General features: G+C 50.5%; 10 protein-coding genes across 10 annotated transcripts; 4 read left to right on the top strand and 6 right to left on the bottom strand.

Moving 5' to 3' along the window:
• Nucleotides 1-34: 34 nt before the first annotated feature.
• On the top strand, nucleotides 35-687 carry COCVIDRAFT_101579 (hypothetical protein; the record flags this gene model as incomplete). Its single annotated transcript, XM_014700339.1, has 3 exons — nucleotides 35-65; nucleotides 140-292; nucleotides 494-687. The coding sequence occupies 3 exons, from the start codon at nucleotides 35-37 to the stop codon at nucleotides 685-687; spliced, it is 378 nt and encodes a 125-aa protein (XP_014555825.1).
• Nucleotides 688-2318: 1631 nt separating this feature from the next.
• Nucleotides 2319-4016, bottom strand: COCVIDRAFT_27397 (hypothetical protein; the record flags this gene model as incomplete). Its single annotated transcript, XM_014700338.1, has 3 exons — nucleotides 2319-3362; nucleotides 3412-3774; nucleotides 3825-4016. 3 exons carry the CDS (start codon nucleotides 4014-4016, stop codon nucleotides 2319-2321), a joined length of 1599 nt encoding a protein of 532 aa, XP_014555824.1.
• A 1209-nt stretch (nucleotides 4017-5225) lies between these two features.
• COCVIDRAFT_38534 (hypothetical protein) lies at nucleotides 5226-5945 on the bottom strand (the record flags this gene model as incomplete). Its single annotated transcript, XM_014700337.1, has 3 exons — nucleotides 5226-5451; nucleotides 5506-5592; nucleotides 5647-5945. The coding sequence occupies 3 exons, from the start codon at nucleotides 5943-5945 to the stop codon at nucleotides 5226-5228; spliced, it is 612 nt and encodes a 203-aa protein (XP_014555823.1).
• Nucleotides 5946-6938: 993 nt separating this feature from the next.
• On the bottom strand, nucleotides 6939-7958 carry COCVIDRAFT_38533 (hypothetical protein; the record flags this gene model as incomplete). Its single annotated transcript, XM_014700336.1, has 1 exon — nucleotides 6939-7958. The coding sequence occupies one exon, from the start codon at nucleotides 7956-7958 to the stop codon at nucleotides 6939-6941; it is 1020 nt and encodes a 339-aa protein (XP_014555822.1).
• Nucleotides 7959-8338: 380 nt separating this feature from the next.
• COCVIDRAFT_38532 (hypothetical protein) lies at nucleotides 8339-12301 on the bottom strand (the record flags this gene model as incomplete). The annotated part of the gene is made up of 11 exons (XM_014700335.1): nucleotides 8339-8963; nucleotides 9047-9427; nucleotides 10025-10241; nucleotides 10302-10647; nucleotides 10699-11023; nucleotides 11072-11170; nucleotides 11216-11249; nucleotides 11297-11389; nucleotides 11441-11537; nucleotides 11590-11808; nucleotides 11858-12301. The coding sequence occupies 11 exons, from the start codon at nucleotides 12299-12301 to the stop codon at nucleotides 8339-8341; spliced, it is 2880 nt and encodes a 959-aa protein (XP_014555821.1).
• A 768-nt stretch (nucleotides 12302-13069) lies between these two features.
• On the bottom strand, nucleotides 13070-14150 carry COCVIDRAFT_38531 (hypothetical protein; the record flags this gene model as incomplete). The annotated part of the gene is made up of 2 exons (XM_014700334.1): nucleotides 13070-13830; nucleotides 13883-14150. 2 exons carry the CDS (start codon nucleotides 14148-14150, stop codon nucleotides 13070-13072), a joined length of 1029 nt encoding a protein of 342 aa, XP_014555820.1.
• A 470-nt stretch (nucleotides 14151-14620) lies between these two features.
• COCVIDRAFT_27391 (hypothetical protein) lies at nucleotides 14621-15523 on the top strand (the record flags this gene model as incomplete). The annotated part of the gene is made up of 1 exon (XM_014700333.1): nucleotides 14621-15523. The coding sequence occupies one exon, from the start codon at nucleotides 14621-14623 to the stop codon at nucleotides 15521-15523; it is 903 nt and encodes a 300-aa protein (XP_014555819.1).
• Nucleotides 15524-16512: 989 nt separating this feature from the next.
• COCVIDRAFT_101583 (hypothetical protein) lies at nucleotides 16513-18081 on the top strand (the record flags this gene model as incomplete). Its single annotated transcript, XM_014700332.1, has 1 exon — nucleotides 16513-18081. One exon carries the CDS (start codon nucleotides 16513-16515, stop codon nucleotides 18079-18081), a length of 1569 nt encoding a protein of 522 aa, XP_014555818.1.
• Nucleotides 18082-18164: 83 nt separating this feature from the next.
• COCVIDRAFT_27389 (hypothetical protein) lies at nucleotides 18165-19729 on the bottom strand (the record flags this gene model as incomplete). Its single annotated transcript, XM_014700331.1, has 3 exons — nucleotides 18165-18231; nucleotides 18381-19555; nucleotides 19604-19729. The coding sequence occupies 3 exons, from the start codon at nucleotides 19727-19729 to the stop codon at nucleotides 18165-18167; spliced, it is 1368 nt and encodes a 455-aa protein (XP_014555817.1).
• Nucleotides 19730-20189: 460 nt separating this feature from the next.
• On the top strand, nucleotides 20190-20354 carry COCVIDRAFT_101409 (hypothetical protein; the record flags this gene model as incomplete). Its single annotated transcript, XM_014700330.1, has 1 exon — nucleotides 20190-20354. A coding segment is annotated over one exon (165 nt), but the record flags the coding sequence as incomplete, so codon positions are not given.
• Nucleotides 20355-20684: the final 330 nt, after the last annotated feature.

The raw sequence follows: 20684 nt of genomic DNA, 5'->3' as shown, positions 1-20684 counted from the left end.
CGAAGGCAATGGAGCGGTGAACACCAGAAACCCCATGTTGGAACGACGAGATAGTGCAATGGGTGGTATGTTTTCCTGCCAGATACTTTCGCACGCTTCAGCGATTTCTATTCATGTTAATATTAACATTTTTTGCCAGATATCCCAAGAAGCACGTCCAACGGCTCTCTCACACCGCAATCGGTTTCAACCTCAACCTCCCCTCCACCAGCGTTCAATCGCGCGGATCTCTTCCGCTCTCTGCGCCCCATGGCCAGCACTGAGAGTCTCAACGGCGCGCTGACCAGCAAACGTAAGTTGTTACGATCGTATATCTTCAATCTCCAATTTCCATATGGGTGGGACGCAGGAGCCCGATTTGATTCGCTGCACTGCATTAGCGCCCATGTGGTGCTCCACTTTACCCACTCACATTGGGGCCGCTTTTGAGGCCTAACACCACGACATGATTATATCACCCTTGTACCAGCAACAATTTACTAACATATGATAGCTTGCTCCACATGCTCTGGTCAGCACGCACGACGCCGCTGCTCTCGCTGCAAGGCAGCATACTACTGCGACCGCAACTGCCAAAAGTCGGACTGGAAGACGCACCGCAACATCTGCGAGCCCATCACCCAGACTTACTCTGCCCCGGAGACTCCCAACTGCTCCAACCCTGCAAGCCCGACAAACGAAGCTTGAACAAGTGTCACACCAACTCATACGGACACACTACGCCTTCTCGATAGCGACACATCTGGAAACTTCCATTGCACCAGATGCAACTTACGATGAAGACAATCAACACATACACTATGCACGTCTGAAATAAATCGACACTAAAGAAGATGGAAAGAAGACAGCAACAACCGAACTGCTACGACACTAATGATAGATAACCAACTTGCACATATGGAGGGTCGGAAAATCAGGCGTTCTTGCTAACTGTTTTTTTTTCTGTTTCTTGTAAAGCCTGTTACTGGGATTCCCAACGTCACATTCTAGAAAGAGCGACAAAGCATTCAATTGCAACCATGCATAGCGACGAGCGACTAGCGAAAAATATCCGGATCTTACTTTAGCCTTTTTTGTTTTCTTACATTTTACAACCAACCCAAAAAAAAAAATATAGAGACCTTTTTTTCCCCTAACACCACAATACTATACGACTGGCTTAGCGCCATATGATTCGGAGAATTCCCTCTAGCGAACATGCATTCTTTTTTTTTCTCCTCTCATGTATGTTATGCACACATGAGACAACAGCACAGCCACACCACGACTTCACACCTCAGGCCAGACAGACAAACGAACCAAAAAGGCTACACTGAACGAGGTGTTCACCTTATGCGACATATGCATACCATCTTGCACATCTCCATATATGTACATGTCACATTTATGCACCCCAGTGGCAACTGACTCAGCACAAGCCCTGGCTTCACCGCTTCTCCACTTTCACCACCACTGCCACCTCCCACCACCATCTCCCCATCTTTGCTAACACTAGAGTACATCGGCACTGTTATCTATGTACGTGTCATTCCCACCTTGCCCTTCCGGTCACTTCCCACCCCCCCCCCTCCCCCTTCACCCGCATGCTTAATGTTGCATATCCTTACGAACTCTAAATCTCAAACCAGCGCATAGCAGGACCAGGCGCCCTGGGGTGTGGGAAGGGGGAGGGGGGCGTTTTTTCACCAAACAAAAAAAGTCTTGGGTTGCATTAGCAAAAGCGGCAGAAAAAAAAGAGGAGTGACCAGTACCATTGTATTGGATTATAGGTACATATTGTTGCAATATTCAGCCCGCCCGACCCATGTCCACTTTCCATGTACATATGTATTATATATGCGCGTGAGACAACGCAAACAGGCAAAGTCTAGAGCGTGGTGGAGAAGTATTTTGGCTGCATGATAATGTATCAAGAGCAAGGGGGTCGCGTATGCAGAGTAAGACAAGAGGAGAAAGAGGATATGGCCTTCTGGGCAATCACGGGCAGCGCGTGGCGCGTAGGAAAGCAAGGGGGTGGAGAAGCAGGGTGGGCCGGACGGGGAAAAAAATGGCGTACATCTTGTTAGCTTGGAGAGATAGTGAAATGTCCACTGCGCTGGCAATATGATTGCTGATAATGATATGGGCCGCCCGCATATGTACATGTCTATGTAGTACATATGTATATGTACAAAGTGGAAACCCGGACACACCTGCATGGGACATGACTTATTTGATGAGGGGGGAAAGCGTATAGCGCTATCGTGCCCGGCCGCGATCGAAACATCGATGTCGTACTGCAAAAGCAAACGAATCACATACCCAAACCCCACTTATGCTTATATGGCGACGACGGCGCCAAATGGGGCTTCCCCATTGAGTTTGAACGATGTCGGTTGCAACGTCTGGAACACACCCTTGGGATCGTACTTGCTCGAGACCTTGTTTAGTCTTGCCACGCTGTCACCTCCGTAGCCGGATATAACGGGCTGGTACGGGCTGCTGTACGCCATGTACATGTAATCGTTGTATGCACCCAGCTGCTTGGCTTTTGCTGTCGACGCGGCCAGAAAGTCCTGTGCCGTCTTGTATATGGTCTTGTCGTCCTTCTCATCCGTCCAGATCAGGTAGAGCAGGACGTGGAAGAAGGGTCCATCGTCCGGGCGCAGACCCAGCGCATTGCCGCCCTTCCTCTGCATGGCCCTCAACGCGGGCTTGGTAAAAGCTTGGAAGGCGATCGAGGGGGCGCCGCCACCGGGAAACGTAGGGGCGATTTCGAAAAAGTGGTTACTCATCCATTTCATTAGCTCCGTATTGACTTTGAACGATTGCGACCACATTGTTGTGCGTAAGCCGGCCGGCATGCTTTCAGTCAGCCCCAACGTAATCTCGGCCAATGTGGTATTCTTGGTGGCTTCATTAAGAGCAGGGATCGAAAGATAGTCGTTGAGAACGTCCGGTGGATTCGACACGTCAACCGGATCAAAATATTCGTACACTGCAGGTGCAATCCTGTATCCCGAATTGTATGCAACGGCAACAAAGTGCGCGGCCTTTGTATCCACCTCGGCGTCCTGAACCGCGTTTCCAAAAGCGTCCAACAATGCGGGGATGTGGGTGGCGTTATATTGGCGTTTGCTAGAAAACATGAGACCTTGAGGAAAGGTTTCGTAATTGAAGGTCGTAATGACACCAAAATTGTTACCGCCGCCTCGGAGAGCCCAGTATAGGTCAGGGTACATTTTTTCGCGGACGGTAATAATTGCTCCAGATGCGGAAACGACCTCGTATGATGCGATGTTGTCGCATACTAGGCCGTACTTGTCATTGTGGTGACTGATGCCACCGCCGAGCGTGAGACCACCTACTCCGACCGTCGAAGACTGTTGAGGTTGTCAATCACGTGATTGGCTAATATATTGAGTGACTTACGCGTCCACCAACTACTGCAAGATTGTAAGGGGTGAGGTGGTCGTAAACTTCTTTCCAGCGGTTTCCGGGACCGACAGCAACAGTTTTATTATCAGCAGATAGCACGAGCTTGTTCATTTTCAACAGATCAACCGTAATACCGCCCTCAATACTCGATGCAGGAAACGCAGCATGTCCCCCACTTTTGACCGCAAACGGACACTGCGTCAAGCGTGAAAGTAAAACTAGAGTCGACACCTCCAAGGCTGCTGTTGGAATGAATGTACAACGGGGCTTTACACTGAGCTGCTGTTGCGACCAGTATGTTGTCGGAGCTTCTTGTGATAGCTTCGAGTCTCCAAAGACGAACTTCAAAGAATCGCACTGTCGATAGTGTTAGCCAGCATCTGATGCAACGTAGTGGATCAACTCACGGCGATCAAGCAGCCTTCCAGCGAAGACTGTTCGACTAAGTTGGACAGCCCTGGCATGGCGGACACATTAAAGCCGTTGCCAATAAGTGCTTTTGTAACGTTGAAATCAGCTGGTTTAAAAACATCCTGGGCAATCGTTGCGACAGCACTTGTGGCGAAAGCAATTAGTGCGAGTTTGCGGAGATTCCTCATGGCCACAGATATCAGACAACCGACGACCAAGGTAACTCAAAATGTATGTTGAAACCTGGATTTTGGCGTGGATAAAACGGCCTTCGCACGCAGGCACCGACTCCATTTGTAAATATTGCTAGATCTGCGATACGTTCCATTGCGAGTAAACCAAGAGGGTAGGTGGTTGAGACTGGCGTGGCTAGTTTATCAATCCCGTTGCCGTTACTTAAAGTTCATGTTGGTGGGAAAAAGTAGTTTTCCCGCTACCTTCGTCTGACCACCTTGAAGCATGTGTAAACGGTATGCACGTGTATTGTCCAATCAGGTATCTTCAAGTTGCCACACCAAGCGGTAGAAAAGGACTCTGCATGTAAACGGAGCGATCGAGACGCTGCAAGCGAGATGTATCGTTTGGACTAGATTGGACGTAAGATGTAGTTCTTACAGGAGTGCATGTCACGACGTGGTGAACAAGCTTGGCTGCTTTGTGGACTCAGGTTACTCGTCCCCCTCTGGCTAGTTGATGATTGTGGCGCGGTCTCGTGCGTGGTAGTCGTAAAAGCATTTCTGAAATTAGTGATGATTATTTGCTGCGTGTTTCCTCCTTTGTGTACGGGTGGCTGTGTATAAGTGAAGGAATGAGGGGCAAACCGTCCTGTTGACGTGGAAAATTAATTTTGGCTAGCAACTGCTTAATCAGGAGATCCCGCGGCCCGCGGCTGGCTATCCGGGCTGGGCATCGTGACACCGCTTGCGGTAAGTGCAAAGTGTTTACCGATGTTCCGTAAAAGAGACGTAAGAAAATTGGTCACGGGATATTTTGCTACCTCGCCAACGTACTCTTCGAGTGAGCAGTGCCACCCCAATTCTTAACAATTTTTACAAGCCGACATGGTATCGAGACATCCAATCAGGGGGAGCATGCAGACTAAGCAGTTCGGCCTGTAACCGTTAGCAGATTGCTTAATATTGTTGGCAACAGAAATCTCGGACCTACAGATACCTGAATCTCCAAGAACATAACTAAGAGAACTTCCAATTCAAACAACATCCGTAAAATGACTAGTACCCATACTGAGGGAACCTCAAAGCCTTCAACCCATGCTGTGAAGATGGTTTAGATTTTGAATCACCAATTCGCATGTACTTGATATATAGCCACTTCTGCTTATTACCATAGCCGTCTTTCTTTTGATCAAGGCCACTCAGCCGATTAAGCACATTTGTTTATACTGCAGACTCGCCCTCACTCACTACCGCTTCTCCTGCACTGTTGTTGGGCCTGCCCTCTCCATCTAGTAGAGGTGCATAGCCACTAAGTAACTCCGCGTTAAGTTTGTACTTCCCGACCGAAAAAGATCTACCCTGACACTGCGGGCATGAAGTAGGATAATAGGTACCCGGCTGGAGCGCTTCGTGGATCTGCGTCATGACGAAGTAAAGGTGTATCAAACTAGAATATATCAGTCTCCCTCAATCGGTAGTCAAGGTTATCTAAAAGACATACAAGTTGCAAATGAGAAAATTAGTCCCATAAGTGCCCAGCATGACCATGTCCCGGGTAGCGCCCCCATCAGGGAGGAATACCCAATCCCTGGAAATTACACAGTCAGTCAAAGCCGCTCAATTGAATGGAGCCGTTTCTTACAAGATCAGGCACACTAGCAGCGCGACGCCAAGTAGCAGGTCAAACACCAGGTGAATCGGCGTCCCAGTTAACCCACTAGCTTGGCATCCGCACTTCTTCTCGTTCGCAAGCAGCAATGCGGAGTAAGCCGAGGAGAAGAATAAAGGGAGGATGCCAATGGCGGGATTGACGCATTCGGAGAAGATGCCCTGGAGAAGCAGGATGAGGAAGCCAGGCGGGAAGGTGGCGAGCGAGATGGCACGGAGGGCGTGGTAGCTTGATTTTGTAAAGATTGTGAGGTTCAACATAGGGCCTGCCATGTCGTGAATGATTTAGAAATTCGTTGGGCCGGATAGTCGAAAGTATGGAGCGCGCGGGTGATTTGTGTATAGACTGGCTGAGAGAAGAGTCGATTTGGTTTCTAGGCGTTTACAAACTTTGAGTCCTGTTCTTTGAGAGAAAAGAGTTAAGAACTACATCAGGTGGTGCCGGAGAACTAAAGTCCTTATAATTCAATCAGGCAACCGTCATAATGTGCTGTTCACCTCGTACTTGGGCGATCGGCAGGGGGCCTTAATGGCAGTGCTGTTGGAAAAAGAGCCTGACGCTGCGGGCCGCACATTGGCAAGGCATACGCGTCACTGATAGTAGAATAATTTTCATTTTCCGAAGAGCCGCGGCGGCTCAAGCGCGTGCTAGCGACGTGCTGCGGTATCTATTTACGGGTGCGGCTTGATGTTCTTTACACTTTCGGACCCCACCTCATGAGCACACCCACGTTGATCCTTGCCCTAGACCAGAAAAGCAGTCTGATATTCGCTGTAATTGTGGCTCATTAAGGCCAGAATAGGTATGCTTCACGAAAAAGGTGTGGCAAGCCTAAGCCTCGGTGAAACTCCAGTGGCGAATATAGAGAACATGGACTGCCTTGCGCGAACCCATTCTTTCCAATTATTCATCCATCTTTCCTCCCATGGTACTCAATTGCGGCCCCTTCCTTGGAAAATTGGAGCATGGTTCGGTCCCTGAAACCACAGACATCTGCCAGCCCAGTGCAGGCCGCTGGTTAGAGCCGCAATCCTGTTGTTGTATATGGCCGCTTTATCGTTATTATCCGGGTACCGCATGAACATCTCGTATCCTGGAAGAACGTATGAAAGCAAGCATCCCTCTGTCATCTTGTGTTCCATCCAGCAATCACGATACGCTTGAAAGCGTCATTTCACGCATCTCGCCCACACCAACGAGCAATTCTGGAATCCAATACCCCAAAATCTTGAAAACACAATCCTAGAAATCCCGAAATCCCTTTTTCAACCATGACCACCACCAGGTTTCTTCAACGCTCCCCCAAGGATACTCGGATCCAACATCTTAGCCTCCGGCACCTCGACCCCACACCGGACAAACATGCTCTTCCAAAGCGCACCCACGGCCCTTTCCTCCGGCATAAAAACAACAGTATTGATATACGTGCTAGTAGTATTCAAGCAATCCCCCTCATTAAAAAGCTGCGCCTCGCAATTATCCCCTTTATTCGAAAAAAATACGCCGCAGCGCGCTTCGCCCGGCAAATTGATGCAAGTTCCGTTTTTCCATTTTTCAAGCGGAGGCGGGAAGTATGACTTTTTGAGGAGTTTGCCGCGGCAGTGTTTGGGGCCGCCGGAGCCGGCGTATGTGAGGGCGAGGATGGGGATTTGCGGGGCTGGAGGGGCGACGGGTTTGGGGGCTGGAGCCCGTGATGGTGTGGGTTTGGGTGTGAGTTTAGGGCCTAGGACTCCTTCGGCGTCCCAGCTGCCGCTGCTTTGGGGTTCTGGGGTGAATCCGATTATACCTTCTTGTGTTTCGGTCATGAGGGTGGGTACGGTTTCTTTCGTTGTCGTAGTGGATACGCGCGTTTTCACCAGGGTAGTGGCAACGATTGTCGTGGTCAAAGTAGTCGAAGCGAGCGTTTTCGTCAAGACAGTGGAAATGGTCGTTTTTACTGTGGCAGTAGATAGAATGGCCATATCCAGGGTAGAGGACACGAGTGTTGCCGCAGTGTCGGTGGACTCCAACGTCATGGTCACGAGAGTCGATGCAAGCGGCAATCCAGATATAACGCTGCTCCCATTGAACACATCTCCACGATCAAACTCCGTACCATTCAGCAGCGCCTTGGCCGCCACCACATCTCCATCATCCGGAATCCTAGCAGCCTGCGCAGAGCTGATTTGTACGATCTGGGGCGATATACCGCGAATCTGGATAGCCGTCGCTAGCGACAATGCGATGAACAAAAGAAAAAAGGCCGACGACGCGATAAGAATTAAGTGCCGAGAAAACAAAGACATTGTGCCATGGAACGAAGAAAAAGCTTAAAAAAACGAGAGTCTGGGGGGATTGAGTGTAATGTTGTCGGGATGCGAGGACGTTGCCAAGCTTCCATCAGGGGTTGTTGCTGTATGGGTTTCATCCCCATGCTCGCCTCAAACGCTTTTCAACCAGACCTTCTCGATACGTATATTGGTGGCTGTACGCTAGTATAGTTTGACGATAATCTATATGTCTCCGCTTAAGATTGTTGTGGCCCAGACCAAGTGATGGAAACATCATCGATGAGCAAATCGTGAACGCATGGGAACGATCCTCAAAATGCGTGGTGAGTTTCCACAGTACTTATCAATCCAAAATAGTAGAGAAAGTCGGAAAATCCTACCAACCATGTTCATCCCTACGAAGATCCATCCGCTGCCTTGTCCTTCGATTTATCTTGCGGGACTCTAATCACAATCTTTCCCTTCGCCCTTCCTGTCTTCAGCTTCTCAAAAGCCTTGGGTGCATCCTCCCACTCAAACACTGTATCCACAATCGGCTTCAACGAGCCCTTCTTAAGCCATTCGCTCATGTGCCTCAATTGCTCCGCAGACGGCTTAGCCACAATTAACTGAAAGGAACTCTTTCCGCCACCCAGGAAACCCGGCAGAAGCATATTGCTAACCAACGTCTTCGTACCACCAAGGCTAGGTTGCATCCCGACTTGCACGAATTTGCCCTTGGGGAGGAGGAAAGCAGATGACGCTTTGTACAGGTTGTCAGGCGCACCGACATTGTCTACCACGGTGCTAAAGACCTGACCTTTGGCAGACAGCGCCTCAACGATATCCGTAGTCTTGTAGTCTATAACTTCGTCTGCACCAAGGCTCTGGCAAAACTCAATGTTGGGAGTCGAGCAACTAGTGGTAACATGGCAGCCCAGCGCTTTAGCGATTTGAATGCCAAAGACGCCGGTTCCGCCTGAGCCGCCGTTGATAAAGACTTTGTCGCCGCTCTTGACGTTTGGCACAAGCGCCTGGTATCTATACGGGGGTCCGTGTTAATCCATATGTATCTCATTGCGTCATTTCCTTAGAAATAAGCAAAAACAAAACCACAAACTTACTCTGTCAACCCGACGATGCCGACGCCTGCCGCTTCCTCAACTTTCACACCTTCTGGTAGCACAGCAAGCATAGTTCGTTCTACGACTACATATTGAGCGAGGGTTCCGTTGGTCAGCGCACCGACTTTTGCGCCAAAGACGAATTCGCCGATTTGGAACTCGTCAACTTTTCGGCCGACTTTTGCCACTGTGCCGCAGAAATCAGCACCCGGGGTGATGTTGGATCCCACGAGTCGAAGGGGCATGGGGCCTTCAGTGACTTTGTAATCGACGGGATTCAGTGCCATTGCGTGGACTTGGACGAGGACTTGTTCATCGTGGAGGAAGGGTAGTGGTGCGGATTCGTTGATCTGAAGGTTCTTCTCGATACCACCATTCGTGCTGTTATACTGCCAGGCCTTCATTGTGGCGGCCATGTTTGCTGGACTTTTGGCTGAGACGGAGAGGTTGAGGTGAGCTAAATGCGATTTGCCAGGGCGCTGTCCTGGATAACTTTATAATAGTCCGAACCCGACAGAAGTGCGTCATGGCGATTCAGTCTAGGGCGGGGCTCGCGGCGGCGGCGCCATTCAGCTTGTATTTCGCCGCTGGGTGTGCGCCTCTTCATAGTGCTGCGCGCAGTCGACTCAGGGAGTCGACTCAGGGAGCCATCACCATCACTACAGCGATTGGTTTATTTGTGGAGCAGCTACTATCCAATCAGCAGCAAAATGGGTCAATACGCCTCCTCGAGACTGACTTGACCTATTCGCGCGTAGTTGCGCGCGCCCACGCGCTTGACAGGTTCTACGTAGTGACTTCAAGAGGATGCAAGATTTAGAAAGAACACAAAATGTCTCTTCTTGGTTGCTCGTCATATTTAGTATCTATCGCGAAGTTAAGGTGCTGACGGGCGTAAGCCACGTCGAGCGTCGTACTTGCAGCCAGCCTATCAACATGTTTTCAGATACAACTACTTTTCAAGAATATTTGATAAACATCTGCTCGATACCGGTAATATTCCACGTGCCAGTAACAGTGTTCAGAGTCAGATTCGTTGGAGTCGTTGGCCCACGCTGGAGCGCGCCGCTCTCAACGTATCCGCCCGCTGCCACAACCGAGCCATTAGTCCTCGCCAGGTGGTTAGCGCCCGCCTTGACAGTGAAGTTGGCGAGACTAATGTCGAAAGGGTTGCGAGAAGCGACTGAAGGAGAGCCTTCAAAGGATTAGCAAAGAGTGATGATTAAGACGAACAGAGATTGACAACACGACTTACCGTAGTACTGCGCGTTGAGCTCTTCAGGCGAGATGAAAAGTTCATAGTATCCTCGGTAGTAACCCTCTGTCCACTGAAGCTCCCTGTTGTCACGAACGAGCGCTGCAGAGCGGTCGGTCGAATTCGCAATCGATCTACCAGAGCCGTAACCGCTAGAGGAGACAGCAGTGCCAGCAAACTCGACTCCAATCGCACCCTCTCCCGTAGCCTGGTCGTATGGGGTTTCGTCCAGCCAAACGAGATCAGAAACCCAGTTGGCGTGTGAATCGCCGGCCAAGAATGCAGTGTTTGGGATCTTGTTACTGTAGAGATGGTGTAGAGTACGGTTACGGTTTGCGGTGTAGCCCTCGTCAAAGTCAGTAGCGCTTCCTGGTCATTGTGCAAATCCGATACTTACATCCCACTGATCAGCATTCAGCCAGTCGCTGTAGACCGCACTATTGTTCATGCGCGAAAAGATGATCTGGTTACCGACAATCCTCCAAGTAGCGCCTCGTTCATGTGACTCGGAGAGTCGGTTGTAGAACCAGTTTTCCTGACGACTGCCCATGAGCGAGCGACTAGCATCATCTCTGATGGTTTCGATATAGGCATCGTTCTCGTCCAGGGTTGTAATCGACCGATCATAGTTGCGGGTATCAAGGATGATGAGGTCGAAGAGCTTGCCCATCTTGAAGTTACGCCAAATGCGAAGGTTGTCATCTAGGTCAACCTGGCGGATCCTTTGCTCCTTATTAGTTTGTTGAAAGGTAGTGTTTTACGAGACTTACGGCATCCATTCAAAGTACGCTCGGACGGCATTCATTTTCCTGGAGTCGACGCTGATACCTCCGTACTTCAAGAAGCTCTCTTCGGTATTGTTCATATTGCTACCTGTATTAGTAAATACTCTGAGGCAAACGGAAGTCTCTTACCTAAATCCATCACGGTATCCGTTGTTGGCAATTTCTTGAGAGGAGTCAGATGGATACAATTCACAAAGTAATTTGACATACCATGGTCGTCCCATGTGGGGATCCATGCAAAGTTCTGGTGAGCAAGCTTCAAATCATCGTCCGTACGGTACTGGCCAATTCTAGTTCGGTAGTCTACTAAATGCATCAGATGCGATGAATATTTGGCAAAGTATGGGTACTGACCGTATAGTGTGACAATCTCGCGTGGCGGATTCGTTGCTCTAGGATCTTTACCGAGCTTTCCTTTGGTAGACTCGTATATATAATCGCCCAGATGAACCTTGAATTTTGCATCAGTCAGGTTTACATGAGAAGTGTCCGGTGAGCCCTACAAAGAAGTCCACATTATCTTTTCTTGCAGCATTTCCATAAGCATTGAAATATCCGTTCTGCCAGTTGGAGCAAGAAAAGACTGCAAGACCGACTTTGGAAACATCGTCGTCATGATCAGGGCTGGTCTTGGTCCTGCCTAGAGGACTTTTGTTGGAGCTGCCGCAGACACTGAATTGATAGTAGTATTGGGTGAATGGCTCCAAGTTCTTGGCTTCAACCTTTGTGGAGTTAGCTTCCGTCTTAACTGGAGTGGCGCATGAGAATAACCTTGACAGTGTAGTCGATGTCGGAGGTGGTGTATGCTTGCCCTTCATCAACAACAGTTGAGAGGTCGCTGTCTGTACCAACACGATAGTCGACGCAGATGGGATTTGGCGAAGCTTGGATGTACTTTTCTGTCTCGTGGTTGTAGAGTGCTACATAGCCAGAAACAGTAACATTTGATCTGTCATGTTCGAGCGAGGGTGCAATACGGGTCCAGAGGATGATGGAGTCAGGGTAGGGATCTCCAGAGGCCACACCATGTGTGAAGTTGAGCTGGGCCGGGTCCCATGGAGCAGAGCGTTTGGAAAGGGTTCTCTTTGCGACCTTGGGTACATCTATTCCAAGATCATTGTGCCGACGAGAAGGCGAGTGGTAGTTCAAGTTGTCGTCGAAGGATGCACAAACGAGCGAAGCCAACGGAACTGTTGCAAGTAGGAGCGAGAGCATCTTGTGGACTCGAGGAGTTTGTTTGCTCCGACTGGCTTGGAAGAATATCGGGTATCAGGGTATTTATAAACAGTGGTTGGCCTTTGACGTCTTCGATACTTGCATGCTTGTATGCACGCTTTAGTCCTTGTAGACATGTATGACGATACGCTAAGCTCCACACGTTCACGTTGTACATTCAACAAGACCATGATACCGCAGAAGGCCAATCAGAAATGACGTATTTTCAGCGTGAAATCCGGTGCCTGTTGATCGCAATTGCACATGTTGCAATGTGAGACTCTGATTAGTTGAATGCTCCATGACCCTATCAAATGGTCTAGCGTGTCATCGACATCCCGCATGTCTTGCCTTTGCAGCGTTGCTGCAAGATACTTGAATGGGCAAGTCGAATCTACGAGCCGCAAGCTTGTAGGTACCTGCTAGTGATGACGGGCGGGGTAGATGCAAGTATGCTTTTCCCCACGCACGTGTAGGATAAACGGAGCTTGATTGGTGCTGCTAGTACTGTGGGGGTAATCCCGGGAGCATTTCTCATCCGCACTGTTACCATATCTACCTTGCTTCTTGTTATATCCGAAGCCGTACTGCGAATTCTGTGCCACTGATAGTTCATAGCATCCACCATGTCATCTTTTCAGTGTGCAAATGACATGCAAACCCATTCAATCACCAACAGACCAAACATAATCCATGAGACATTGTTTATATAATACAGTATTATATCAAGAAATCGTTTGAGAACCCAACAAGTACATCCTACACATTTCACTCAACCCTGTACACGAGCTTCACACCCGAAACCTTTCCGTCCTTCAAATCCAGCAAGCCCTGAGGGACACCAGCCAAGCCATCCCGCACCTCAGCCAGGTGTGGCTTGATCTTGCCGCTCTCGATCAACTCCTGCGCTCGTTTCCAGAACTTGACACCAAACTCGTAGTCTTGTGGCTTGGCGTCAAGTCTCTCGTTGAACCTCTCACCAAGCGCCGTGTAGCCGAGTGTCCAAACTGCTTTCACGTCATCCCTCGGGTAGTTGCCGGGAGGTAGGAGCCCAGACATATGGCCACCGGTGGAACTGATAGCCGCGGCCGTGATGTCGAACGAGTTGCCTTCGGCAATGCAATCGAAGACCAACTTGAGCTTGTCGCTGGTTACTTCGCGGATCTTGGCTCCGACGTTGGGCTCGTTGTAGTCGAAGACGTGATCAGCACCAAGCTTACGGAGGAGATCAAAGTTACGGGGGGAGGATGTGGCAATGACCTCGTAGCCCGAGAGCTTCGCGTACTGGACAGCAATCGTGCCGGTTGCTGTGGAAGCACCATAGATCAGGATAGGTGTAGGTTCTTCCACCTTGGCTGGGGGGATTGGTAGACCGAGTTCCTGGTACAATCCTTGGCCTACAGTAGTGATGCCAATGCCCAAGGTTGCTGCATCCTCAAAGGACATGCTGTCAGGGATCTTGAGGTTGATGCCCTCTTTGACCTTGATGTGTTCGGCAAAAGCACCGTTGGAGTGGTCCGCTGGGTCGCCTGGGGCATATTAGTGATACCTTTCTTCAGACATCAAGATACTCTTGCTTGCCTCCACGAACAAATCCACAAATACGATCACCAACCTTGTAGTTGGTCACTGCTTTTCCGACCTCTTCAACAACTCCGGCATAGTCGCATCCCGCGATGGCGCCCGGCGAAGTCGAATGATGGATGCTTTTCCAATCAGTCGGATTCAGCGCAACAGCTTTGGTCTTGACCAGAAGCCAGTTATCGGCTGGAATTTTAGGAAGAGGTACGTCGTCTCTCAACTCAGATACGTCCTTTGAGACGTGGACTACTGCTTTCTGGGTAGACATTTTTGATTTATTAAAATGAAACTTGATACGGGATGAAGATTTTCAGTATTGATCAGGGTCTTGTGTGATTTTATAGAGGTTTTTACTAAGGAAGGTATTCAGTAGCGGGTTGGTAATACCACTTATAGCGTCATCTTGGGTGCGTACTACAGATTGCCTCGGAGATAAGCGGGGCATACTCAGAAAAGCTCGTCATTACCTCACAATCACAGACAATGAATTATTAATTGTGCCCGGTAGGATCTTTTTCGTGCCGATGTCATTGCGGCTATTACCGGCGAAGCACGTGTGGTGAAAGGGAAAGTGGGTAATAGCAGGGGTCCGAGCTTGAGCTACCCAAGCTTGCATGCAAGGGTCCGACCAGCACGCGTTGGTGATGGACTAGAAATCCAAACCTCAATTCCAGCCGTGTACCACATTTTCCCCGCACGACTCGCAGCAGCGATCTCGTTCACAGCCCTCTCGTGAATATGGCAGACCCTCAACAACCCGGTCAAGTCGAGGACGAAGACATTGTCCTCAGCTTCTTCCCCGACCCCCCACCCTTCTACAAGCACTTCACACCAGAAAACCTCGCCCGCCTCCAAGAAATCGAAAAAGAAGCCGGGCTCCACGACAGCAATGACGATGATTCCTCCTCCAATGCCGCACCAGGAACAAAGCTCTCCCCCGAGCAAATCCTCGGGCTGCCCGCCGAACTCCGCTACCTGATCCCGCCCGAGCCCCCCGCCGACGACGCCGAATTTCACGTCTTCGATACAGTGGCCAAAGCAAAAGGCACCGAAGTCTTCATGAAGAACATGGAATACATAGCCGACCAGCTAAAAATGCAAGGCGTATTCCAAGACTGGCAGTACGAGCAACTCTACCCCAGCGACCCTTCGTCCACAACCTCGTCTCAGCAACCACCTACCTCGTCAGCGATAACAACATCAAACTCGGTATCACTGGACAGACAAAACTATCTTTTCAGGTTTCTGCGCAGTATACTTTTGAGTTACATATCGCTCCTGGGCATTGTAGCTTCAGACCCGGTGTCTGAGAAGAAAGATGAGAAGTTGAAGGATATCATGACCATGGTGGCCAATATGCACGCGCTGATTAATGAGTACCGGCCGCATCAAGCGCGGCAAACGCTGATTGAGCGGATGGAGGAGCAGGTGCGGCGCAAGAGAGCGGAGGTTGAGGGGGTACGGAAAATGGGGGAGAAGGTACGGCAGGTACTTGCAGGGTTTGGGGCTGTGGATGGGGAAGAGAAGGATTGGGCGAGGGATGCGGGGGCAGAAGGGAGTATCGGTGTGGGGAAAGAACAGGTGAGGAAGACGGATGCGCAGAGGGGGGCGTGGGAAGCGCTTGAGGAGGTGCTGGGCTAATGTAGAGAGCATTTGCACGTGTTACGCTAGGTTATGAAATAATGATACCCTTTTTCATCTTTTTACAATTGTCATATGGCCGAGTTTAGCTGCAGTCACCGAATACGTCGATCGCGCAGTTGGCAGAAGGGCATGAGACTCCATCACCCGTCGACGGGGAACTTCGGCTCCCTCACAAACAGAACTACACTCCAATGTCTCAAAGTTCTGGCAACACGAGAACAAACCTACGCACATGATTGTGTTACGGCGTTAGTGCCACCCATCCTAGTGGTACACCACAGCTGTCAGGTACCCGCTAGCCCTCTTTCTGACATGCAAGACATGACGTCAACCAGTATACACGTATCTATTCTCCATCCGCCTCTGCGCTGTACGTGTCTATACTACCCGCAAAAAAACAAGGTCCATCTTCATTCCATGAATGATAAGAAACAACGATGATGCAAAAGTCATCGCGCGGACCGCACTGTGTCTCGGGACCATCACCGCCCCTCTTGTTTCAGGCGACTACTAAAACTTCCAGCTCTTCTTCGCACACTTATCACAATCCTCAGCTCGTCGTGGTAAGCTTTTAGTATTACATACATAACAAAAGACTTTTTTTGGTGCTGAAGGAAGGCGCACGCGGTGAGATTCAACAACGCCCCCTTGTTCGCCTAGCTCGTGAGCCGCCCACTACCCCTGTTATAGGGTATTACGGCAAGGCGAGGCTGAGACTTTGCTGATATAGTTCAGCCCCCTCGTAGGCGTGTGGGTGTCTGCCTGTCAGCTGAAAGGACGGGAGAGGGATCGAGGGATCAAGGCTGAGGGAAGAGACAAAAGGTTGACGTGGTGCTTATTTTCTTGCCTTCTTTTCCTTCTTTTCTATCTTCATCGTGGTCACCGTGAGAAAGAGAAGGTATCTAGGAGGCTATCGCACCGCCATCCAAGGAAAAAAGAGTTTACCAACGTAAAATATTGTATTATCGGCTTCACAAACAACAACCATGGCCTCAGCACGCTCCCACCGACCGCCCAAACGCCTCGCCGTCTTCTGCGACGGCACATGGGTGGGCCGCGAGACAGCCGTCGACGACGCACCACCAAGCAACATCCGGCAGCTGGCCAACATGGTCGGCACCGTCAAGTACAAAACCGACGACAAAGCCGCCGCAACCGTCCACCCCATCCAGCCACACAAAAACAAGAACCTCTCTGAGACTTCCCCTGCCTCCGCCCCAGATGCCATCGTCGCCGGCTACCAAGAAGGCGTGGGCCTCAACAAAAACTTCATGCAGTACATCTGGGACGGCGCGACTGCCTCGTCCATCAGCGAAGAATGCATCTCCGTGTACAAATTCATAGTCGAAAACTACACCGACGAGCATGAGATTTGGTTGTTCGGGTTTAGTCGCGGCGCCTTTACCGTGCGCTGCGTCGCGGGCATGATTAACAATTGCGGCATCATTAAGCGGCGCGCCGACTACACCGAGGACGAAGTATCGCGCCTGTGTTACGAAATCTTTCGCACATACCGCTCTAGCTTACCTGTTGATGCGCCCAAGAGCGAAGAGTGCACGCGCTGGAAGGGCCTCGAGGATAGAGTGTGGCAGGTTAAACGCCCGATTCGCTTCATGGGGATTATAGATACGGTGGGTGCGCTGGGGATACCACGGTTAAGCGCGGGTGTAGGCTTCGATTGGAGTCCGTTTGAATTTTTCGACATGAGCATTTCGAGCGTGGTGCAGCATTGCTACCATGCGCCATGCTTGCACGATAGGCTGTGGATCTTCCAGCCGTGTCTTGTATCCGCTAGCGAGGAGACAGCAGACGACGACGACGAAAAATCCAGGGCTAGCATAACGCAGAAATGGTTTCCGGGCACTCACTACGATGTCGGGCGTATGACGTTCCGGTTTGTGAGGCAGAGCCCTACGAATTGGATTGAGGAGGCGTTGGGCTGGCTTCCCAATTTGCTGTCGCGCACAATCTATCCGAATCAGGTGCTCAGCGATGCAGTACTGCGGTGGATGGTAGAAAGCGTGCATACTGTGGATGAGCACTCCGAAACACCCATCATGCCCGGCGCGCAAGAATGGATACAGCATCTCGGGGAGCGACTGGGTGAAGCCGCGCTATCAGCTTCATCGACGGAAGATCAGCACCTGAGGACTGGCAGCGGAGACATCTACGGCGACGTGCTCGCCTACGCGCCCGGCGGCGTCGTGATTAGCTCGGTGCAAAAGACGTCGCGCTCCATCACCTCGCTCCTCAACGGCGTCTTGCCGCGACTCGGTGACAACATCCAGAGCGTGCTGGGCGTCAAGACACTCATCGGTATCCTGACGAACACGGCCGATCGCCGTATCCCGGGCACACAGGCAGAAATCTATCCGTACACAGAGCAAGAGAGGGTAACGGTCAAGGGAAGCGAAGTTGTTTTCACAGTCGAAGAGCTGGCGCGGATGAACGAGGTAAATGACGTGGGGCAAGTTAGATATCCCAGTCAGAGCTTCCAGTCGTTTTTGCTTTGGAAAGAGGTATTTGGGAAAAAGGAAACGTCATGTGGACACTGAAAGTCTGTCTTTTCTTCACGTGAGCGAGCAAATTGTTAAAATTTTAGTCGGATACCACTGCTTTGGTACTGGAGTTGGACTCGTTAGTCCTTCTTGTTCATTTCAAATGCACCTTCGTTGGCAAATGCCTTCTTATCGATGACTTGGTCCCTGGAAAAAAATGTGCATTAGATTCATTATACTTCTAGTAGTATATCCGTATCTAAATCCAGACTCTACTGTATTAAAAAAAACAAAAAAGACGTTCTATGTCGCTCATGACGACTCTAAATGTTGTACACAAGTAGCAAGAAACTTACTTCTTGCCACGTCCGCCAAAGCCCCATCGGATCTGGTTTGCCCAGCGTACTTCAACACCAAGATCGTCTGCGCACTGCCACACGAAGCCAGGGTTCTTTTGGAACATGCGGCCAATGAATGCAACGTCGAGGTTGTCGTTCTCGAGGTAACCATTTGCCTGCTTTCCGTCGGTGATGCTACCAACGGTTCCAACAGCCATCTTGTCGCCGACCTTGTCCTTGACAGCCTTGGCAAATGGCTCTTGGTATCCGGGACCACCATGGATGTGCTGCTTCTCGTGGAGCCCACCAGATGAGACGTCGAGTAGGTCAACACCTTTGTCGGCTAGTATCTCGGCAAGACGGACGGTCTGGTCAACAGTCCAGCCTTCGATACCAGCTTCGTCAAGCCAGTCGGTCGCGCTAATGCGGAGGACAAGCGGCATGCTCTCTGGGATGGTCTTGCGAGTGAGGTCTACCAGCTCAAGGGTTAGGCGGGTGCGGTTCTCGAATGAGCCTCCGTATTCGTCGGTGCGTTGGTTGGATGCGGGAGAAAGGAAAGAGTGCAGCAGGTAACCGTGCGCATTGTGAATCTCAATGGTATCGAAGCCAATCTTGACCGCGCGCTTGACAGCGTCAACGAAAGCCTGCTTGAATGTTTCGATATCCTGTTTGGTCATCTCCTTGGGGGTGCAGTGCTTGTCATTGAATGCAATGGCTGATGGACCATAGACATTATCCGGCCAGCCGTTCATCTCCTTGGTAGCAATGTCACCCTTGCTCAGCCATGGCGCCACTGTGCTAGCCTTGCGTCCCGCATGTCCGAGTTGGATACCAATTTTCTGACCCTGGGAGTGCGCAAACTCGACAATCTTGCGGAGAGGCTCCATTTGCGAATCCTTCCACAATCCACTGTCCTCGGGCGTGATACGGCCCTCTGGAACGACAGCGGTTGCCTCTACAAATGTCAGTCCAGGCCCACGCTGGATAATACCACCCAAGTGTGTAAGATGCCAATTGGTATGGTGACCGTCTTCGGCCGAGTACTGGCAGAGAGGAGAAAGGGCGATGCGGTTCTGGATCTCGAGACCGCGAAGCTTGAGGGGCTGGAAGAGCTTGGGGATCTTGGAGCTGCCATCAAGCATGCCCAATGCAGTTCCAGCAGGGGGATCTTGCTCAGGTGTAAAGTAGGAGATCTAGCTGGGTTAGTAAATTGTGGAGACGCGAAGAAGAGTATTGCATACACCAGGGGCAGCCTTGTTTCTCAATTCATCTTGCTTGGCGACTTTGTCGCTGTTCTTGTCCTCTGGTATGTCTTTGGTAAGGGCATGATGCGAGTGTGGCTTCGCAGTATCAGGTTCGGCGCCCATGGTTGCAATTGACGATTGAGGTATTAGGTTATTGCAATGGCTTATTCTTCTGCTCAAGCTTGAGTTGTACCGAGACTGAAGCTGCGGTCAATGAGGGTTTTATACTGCGTGATGTCTTGCTTGCCGTCTCTAGAAAATACTAGTATGACGTTTACTTTCGCGCACGCGCGGGGCATATGCAGGGCCCCGCTTTCCTTGTTGGGGTTGGCATGGTGTGGTTAGGGCATGTGGTGATTTGTAAGAACGATGCCACCACTGTGTTGGCCGGAATGGCGGAAACGTATGCAGTATTCATGATTACGTGCTGCCGTATGTGGCAATAGACGTATCGGGGCCAGGGCAAGCACTCGATGGCGACATGAATTGGTTGAGCAGAAGATTCTACAAATGCTGACAGAGAGAGCAGGGAGCACGCCCGCAGTTGGGATGTTTACATGGTGAGGGGTTAGCTTTCTCGTGTGGTGGAATTGTCCATCTTGGAAATATTGGTCTTGCGAGTGTATTTGGTTCATTGCAAAGGGGTTACCAAAGCATGCGTCGGAAGGTTAGTCAGCGATACTTAGTGTGCGGGCCTCATACTAGACGTCATTTGGCGTCTGTGTGGTCTGGTGGGGCGTACCAGTAGGTGATTGTGCGCGACTCAAATTCCGGGGGCTTGAGTGCGGCGTCGAGGCCGACGTTGTCCGCTCCAAGCCTCTAGTGCTGCGATCGATACTGCGTGGCAGACTTCCATACTCAGTATACCAAGTCTTGCAGGACGCTGACTGCAGACTTGGCTGTCACAGGTCACGAGCGAAGAATCCCGTCGGGTGGACTGAGAGTGTTTGAGCATGACATTGGACCAGGATGTGGATAGTTGGCAATGGCATTAATATGGCCACAGTCATGTTGTTGTCGTGCTTGACCACAGCACGTTAGCAGGACGGATAACAGTCGGGAATAATTAGAATTATGC

This window comes from Bipolaris victoriae, assembly GCF_000527765.1.
Source record: "Bipolaris victoriae FI3 unplaced genomic scaffold scaffold_51, whole genome shotgun sequence".
In the NCBI taxonomy this organism is placed as follows: Eukaryota; Fungi; Ascomycota; class Dothideomycetes; order Pleosporales; family Pleosporaceae; genus Bipolaris; species Bipolaris victoriae.
Note: the sequence above shows the minus strand (reverse complement) of the source record. Positions and strands in the feature narration are given on the sequence as shown.